Consider the following 7,397-nt stretch of genomic DNA (forward strand, 5'->3'; position numbering starts at 1 on the left):
GTCCCAAAATGCAAATAGACTATCGTTGTGTTCGAAGCCTTAGCTTTTTATAACACTATAAACGTTTTCTAACACTAGAAACTTTTTCTAACATTTCCATATATTTTTGATATTATTTAATTATTTGCCCAGTTTTTTTCTATCATTTCATATTTCATATTGTATTATTTAATTTATAATTATGCAAAGGTGGGGAAAAAGGAATGACATTTTCAATGAATGAGCAGAAAACTTTATTGTTCAATAAAACGTTTCCTCTGTGAGGAAGAGGTACCACATAGTCAGATATGTGTTCTACATAAATATACATACAGTAGTGTTTACATAATCTGTAATACCATTGAAATATTTACAATCAGACACATGATTCTACTCTTAAACTGTTCACAGGTGTAATTTACATTAAGATGATGTGCCTAGACGAGTGTGAATGTGTATGTGTGCGTTTTAGAAAAGCAAAAAAAGTATATACTGTAGAACGCTGGGGTTTGTGTCAGCCTATGCAAAGGTAAACAGTGGAAAGGGCTAGTGTTGCTATAACATAACTTCATCAAATGATCAGTAGAAGACATCGCTATGGTTACATGTTTTGTCTATGACATTGTGCTTGTGTCTGCTTCCTTACATTACCAGTGTGTTTCCATGTATCCCTGTGTCTGTCTTTGTCTGATTGCCAGTGTGTTTCCATGTATCCCTGTGTCTGTCTTTGTCTGATTACTAGTGTGTTTCCATGTATCCCTGTGTCTGTCTTTGTCTGATTGCCAGTGCTTGTGAAGTAAAACGAATGAGCCAATTAATTAATAGCACGTTGCTGCCAATTACACCATTAAACACATATCTAGAAATTATTTCACAGCTTTGAATCGGGAATTACTGTAACAGATTCTTAGCACGAATTCAACTTCACGAGACGTCATCTGGCGCCATTTTGGAGAAAACACATCCATACAGTGAAGTAATTACAAAATAGATGTTGCTCCTATTATGTCAGTCAATCTACAGCATCTACAGTATACTCACTTACAATGTACAGTATGCACAACTCAGTTGTATGACACTGGGATTAATACCCAGGCATGAGAGCATTACATACCAATTCCATGGAAAATTACTATCTTTTTTAACAGCCTCTAAATTCAGCTGAAGGGGAAGTTTGTCCGTGTTATTGAGAATGTTACTGTATCCTGGTCTTCTAAGCAGTGAGCACAGACATACTTTAACAATGTAAGACCAGGAATGATACTCTAAGAAGTATAACATTTCTTTAACTTCCTATTTCTGTGCTTCTTTGGATGGAATTTAAGATCTAAACTCTGTGCTTTTTATTTTTTGAAGACTTATGCATTTGTCATCTTCGTGGGGGTAAAGAAAGCTCTCACTTACACATTTACAGTGTATCAACTCAAAGCTGAGCTGAACTGGCAGTGTAAAGACTTATACTACGACTTAAATATAATATGAATCATCTATTGTTTACAAAATAACATTCATCCATTTTAGCTATTCCTATTGGTTTGCTACATCTAGAAGCCTCTATCTAAACAGTGTATTAAACATTTATACACATTTTATGTTTTGTATTTACAGTCATTTGCGTACGGTATACAGGAAACGCATCACTACTATGAGGGGTAAGCGGAGGTAAACAGGAAACGCATCACTACTATGAGGGGTAAGCGGAGGTAAACAGGAAACGCATCACTACTATGAGGGGTAAGTGGAGGTAAACAGGAAACGCATCACTACTATGAGGGGTAAGCGGAGGTAAACAGGAAACGCATCACTACTATGAGGGGTAAGCGGAGGTAAACAGGAAACGCATCACTACTATGAGGGGTAAGCGGAGGTAAACAGGAAACGCATCACTACTATGAGGGGTAAGCGGAGGTAAACAGGAAGAGAGAGAACACTGTCGTTGATGGTGATCCAATATGCTGTGAAGCAGATCACTGATGTACATAGTGACCGATGGCCGCACATAATATTGACTCTCTATGTTGGTTACGGTCCATACTGTCAGGACAGGTAGATTAAGTTGGGACATGTACATTTATTTTTGACATATAACTTGAATGTGTCCACCATATAACTATTGCAATTGTGAAACATGGCACATAATCACATCTATTGGCTACCGCATGTTAAGAATTCTAATTTAGTTTAAAAAGTAATGAATACAATTTTGCAATATAGTGCTCTGTACATACATACCTACACTACTTTACCTGAACCAGTTACTTTCTTGTCTCTAACCTTGACGTCAGTATTTCTCTCACGCTCTACTGACATAGATACATACAGTATATATCATTGTAAACATAAGTAAGTGCCATGTAAACAAGCTGGCTAATAATGTTGTCTTCGTTTAGGAATCTGAGCATGTATGGCACTGAAACATATGACTATCAGTTATATAGACACGGTTATCCCAGACAAGATTGTGGAGGGATACAGTCATTATTATGACAGGATTTAACACTGTTATCTAGAACAAAACAGTGTGGTACAGCATGCATATCTGGAGGAAGAGGTATTACTGTAGCTACTGTAACTGTCTCTAGTCTGGTTCCCTGTGTGCTCCCATCTGGATAGGCTTCTACTTGTGCTTTGTCAAGTAGAACGGTGTTTCTGTACTTCTAGTGATTGATAGACTTGTGTTCTTTGTTCTCAGCTTTTCAGTGGGACACTGTAATGCCATATATTCACTTATGCTAACAGTTTGCTTTTCGCACTCAACCCTGAAGTCAATGTTGACTGTGAACTACTCTCTGCCTTGCTTGACGGTCTGGTCTGGTCTAGTCTAGTCTGGTCTGCTCTAGTCTGTTTTGGTATGGTTTGGTCTGTTTTGGTCTGGTCTGGTCCAGTCTGGTCTGCTCTGCTCTGTTTTGGTCTGGTCTGGTTTGGTCTGGTTTGGTTTGGTCTAGTCTGCTCGCCTCTGCTCTGGTCTGGTTTGGTCTGGTCTGCTCTGGTCTGGTCTGCTCTGTGCATGTACAGTACTCTATATCTTACCAATGGGCAGCCACACCCCTCCAGATACTGGCCTGGCCCTGCTGTTTGGGCCTCCCTTTCTCTCTTTTTTTTGTTTCTCTCTGAAGCCAGCGAGTGGAGGACTACCGTGGAGTGACTGGCCATAGTCCTCTACCACAGGGATATATACATGTATCACTGTGTCCTCTACTGGCACCTGGGCTGTGTCAGTAGAGAAGCCAGGAGAAGCACTGCAGAGGGCACATTCATTTACAGTATATGACTCCAGCTGTGTGAGCTGCTCACAGACCTACCTACCGTACACTGTATAGCCCTCTTTATATATACTGAACTAAAATATAAATGCAACATGTAAAGTGTTGGTCCCATGTTTCATGAGCTGAAATAAATGATCCCAGACATTTTCCACACGCACAAAAAGCTTATTTCTCTCATATTTTGAGCACACATTTGTTTACATCCGTGTTAGTGAGCATTTTTCCTTTGCCAAGATAATCCATCCACCTCAAAGGTGTAGCATATCAAGAAGCTGATTAAAGAGCGTGATCATTACACAGGTACACAGGTGCTGGGGACAATAAAAGGCCACTCTAAAATGTGCAGTTTTGTCACACAACACAATGTCACAGATGTCTCATTTTGAGGGAGCGTGTAATTGGCATGCTGACTGCAGGAATGTTCACCAGAGCTGTTTCCAGGTCATTTCATGTTCATTTCCCTACCATAAGCCGCCTCCAATGTTGTTTTAGAGAATTTGGCAGTACCTCCAACGGGCCTCACAACAGCAGACCATGTGCATGGCGTTGTGTGGGCGAGCGGTTAGCCGATGTCAACGGTGTGAACAGAGTGCCCCATGGTGGCGGTGGGGTTATGGTATAAGCTACTGACAACTAACACAATTGCATTTTATCGATGGCAATTTGAATGCACAGAGATAAAGTGACAAGATCCTGGGGCCCATTGTTGTTAGGGTATCTGTGACCAACAGATGTATATCTGAATTCCCAGTCATGTAAAATCCACAGATTTGGGTCTAATTAATGAATTTAAATTGACTGATTTTCTTATATGAACTGTAACTCAGTAAAACCTTTGACATTTTTGCATGTTGCGTTTATATTCTCGTTCAGTATACTATAGTTAACAGCTTCTAATCTCAGAGAGCAGAGACAGACAGGGCAGAAAGTAGTGGCAGGATTCCACTCCAACACGCACTCTGAACCTGCAGTGAGTCAACCAGACTCATTATAAATTCTAACAATACCTAGGGATTTTAAAACATCACAGAAGATGAGATGGATGATCTACAACAGGTATTACTAATCAGTGTTGGCAAGGAAAAGGGAGCATTTGACTAAGGATCCCAGGAGGTTTGGATCAATATGAAAATTATGATCTTGTGCCTTTCAAAATGCCAGGGCTTCCAGGTCGCTTAGCAACAATGGCAAGGGGTTCAAATAGACGTGCCAAAGGAAAGCTCCTCTCTCTGGTAGCAGCCGTTAATGACAACCTCTTCCTGGTCATTTTCACACCCCTTTCATTCCCTCCTTCTTTTCTGGATAATAGTAACGATGGACAGAATGTGTCAGGAGGTAAGGAGAAATGGTTGGAGGGGGGGGGGGCTGGATGGGAAAGCTTGATTGAGGGGTTGGCATTCAGAATGACAACATCTTAATGTCTTTCATTGTTTTTCCCTCCGAGTCTCTCCAGGCTAAGGCCTGTGTGTGTGTGTGTGTGTGTGTGTGTGTGTGTGTGTGTGTGTGTGTGTGTGTGTGTGTGTGTGTGTGTGTGTGTGTGTGTGTGTGTGTGTGTGTGTGTGTGTGTGTGTGTGTGTGTGTGCGTATATATATATATATATATGTGTGTGTGTGTGTGTGTGTGTGTGTGTGTGTGTGTGTGTGTGTGTGTGTGTGTGTGTGTGTGTGTGTGTGTGTGTGTGCGTATATATATATATATATATGTGTGTGTGTGTGTGTGTGTGTGTGTGTGTGTGTGTGTGTGTGTGTGTGTGTGTGTGTGTGTGTGTGTGTGTGTGTGTGTGTGTGTGTGCGCGTGCGCGTGTGTGTGTGTGTGTGTGTGTGCGTGTGAGAGAGAGAGAGCGAGAGAGCGAGAGAGCGAGAGAGAGAGAGAGAGAGAGACAGAGAGACAGAGAGACAGAGAGAGATTGGGGCTGTGGCAGGTGTAACCCTGGTCCTCGGAGCATCCCACTAATCTGGTGACTGGCTCACTCAAAGCGTTCGTAGTTCCTGGTCTGTCTCACCCTGGGTACCATGTCCAGCAGCAGTCTGGAGGGAGGGGAGAAGAGAGACATGTCATGTGATACAAGAGTATATGAGATGTGTTAAAACACATTAAATGTTTGACTGTGTATAAAACAACTACAATTGTTAAATCGACCATTTTAAAAACAAGCACACATAAAACTTCAAAAAGACACACATCCACATGAGTAGTCATGGAGGATAACAAACATTATAAACTGGGTTGTTCGAGCCCTGAATGCTGATTGGCTGACAGCCGTGATATATCAGACCATGTACCACAGGTATGACAAAACATTTATTTTTACTGCTGTAATTACATTGGTAACCAGTTTATAATGGCAATAAGGCACCTCAGGGGTTTGTGGTATATGGCCAATATACCACGGCCGCGTTGCGTCGTGCATAAAAACAGTCCTTAGCCGTGGTATATTGGCCATATACCACACCTACTCGTGCCTTACTGCTTAAATAAAATCTGGGACTTATTTCCATTGTAGTCCTCTCTAACTGTAGGATAAGATAGTCACTTTCTTTTTCCCATGGGGGAATGTGTGTCAGTATACACAATGTGGTCCTATTTATGGCTAATGGGGGTGTAGCATGTGTGTCTGTCAGGGTTGGGCTCAATTCCGAATTGAATCGAGAATGCCTCATGAATTCAAATTCAATTCTTGAATTTGAAACAATAAACAGGATACAGAATTTCAATTCGAATTTGAATGAAAGGAAATATAATGGAATTCAGTGAAATTCCAATGCTTCTTCCATTCGATATTAGGTATAGTCTGTACAAATATACATCTTTCAAATAAAACATCCAACATGTCGTTATATACAGCCGGAAGTTTACATACACCTTAACCAAATACATTTCAACTCAGTTTTTCACTATTCCTGACATTTAATCCTAGTAAAAATTCCCTGTCTTGAGGTCAGTTAGAATCACCACTTTATTTTAAGAATGTGAAATATCAGAATAATAGTAGAGAGAATTATTTATTTCAGCTTTTATTTCTTTCATCACATTCCCAGAGGCTCATGAGTTTTCATACACTCAATTAGTATTTGGTAGCATTGCCGTTAATTGTTTAACTTGGGTCAAACGTTTCTGGTAGCCGTCCACAAGCTTCACACAATAAATTGGGTGAATTTTGGCCCATTCCTCCTGACAGAGCTGGAGCAACTGAGTCAGGTTTGTAAGGCCTCCTTACTCGCACATGCTTTTTCAGTTCTGCCAAAACATTTTCTAGGTCAGGGCTTTGTGATGGCCACTCTAATACCTTGACTTTGTTGTCCTAAAGCCATTTTGCCACAACTTTGGAAGTATGCTTGGGGTCATTGGAAGACCCATTTGCGACCAAGCTTTAACTTCCTGACTGATGTCTTGAGATGTTGCTTCAATATAATCATATAATTTTCCCTCTCATGATGCCATCTATTTTTTGAAGTGCACCAGTCCCTCCTGCAGAAAAGCACCCCCACAACATGATGCTGCCACCCCTGTGCTTTTTATTTATTTATTTATATTACCTTTATTTAACTAGGCAAGTCAGTTAAGAACAAATTCTTATTTTCAATGACGGCCTTGGAACAGTGGGTTAACTGCCTGTTCAGGGGCAGAACGACAGATTTGTACCTTGTCAGCTGCGGGGTTTGAACTCGCAACCTTCCGGTTACGAGTCCAACGATCTAACCACTAGGTTACCCTGCCGCCCCGCACCATCCCTGCCGCTTCACGGTTGGGATGGTGTTCTTCGGCTTGCAATCCTCCCCCTTTTTCCTACAAACATAATGATGGTCATTATCGTCAAACAGTTCTATTTTTGTTTCATCAGACCAGAGGACATTTCTCCAAAAAGTACAATCTTTGTCCCCATGTGCAGTTGCAAACCGTAGTCTGGCTTTTTTTATGGCGGTTTTGGAGCAGTGGCTTCTTCCTTGCCGAGTGGCCTTTCAGGTTATGTCGATATAGGACCCTTTTACTGTGGATATAGATACTTTCGTACCTGTTTCCTCAAGCATCTTCACAAGGTCCTTTGCTGTTGTTCTGGGATTGATTTGTACTTTTCGCACCAAAGTACGCTCATCTCTAGGAGACAGAACGTGTCTCCTTCCTGAGCGGTAAGGCAGCTGGGTGGTCCCATG

The 7,397-nt window shown here is 41.2% G+C and overlaps 1 protein-coding gene across 2 annotated transcripts in view; it reads right to left on the bottom strand.

The window, feature by feature from the left end:
- Positions 1–216: 216 nt before the first annotated feature.
- LOC109871410 (transmembrane protein 163) overlaps positions 217–7,397 on the bottom strand; it is a 112,146-nt gene continuing 104,965 nt past the window's right edge. For both annotated transcript variants that reach the window (XM_031806093.1, XM_031806092.1), the window contains exon 8: positions 217–5,273. In XM_031806093.1, the coding sequence (XP_031661953.1) occupies positions 5,213–5,273 (61 nt within the window). In that variant the 3' untranslated portion in view covers positions 217–5,212. The remainder of the gene's footprint in view (positions 5,274–7,397) is intronic.

The sequence above is a fragment of the Oncorhynchus kisutch genome, linkage group LG26 (genome assembly GCF_002021735.2).
Source record: "Oncorhynchus kisutch isolate 150728-3 linkage group LG26, Okis_V2, whole genome shotgun sequence".
Taxonomy (NCBI): domain Eukaryota; kingdom Metazoa; phylum Chordata; class Actinopteri; order Salmoniformes; family Salmonidae; genus Oncorhynchus; species Oncorhynchus kisutch.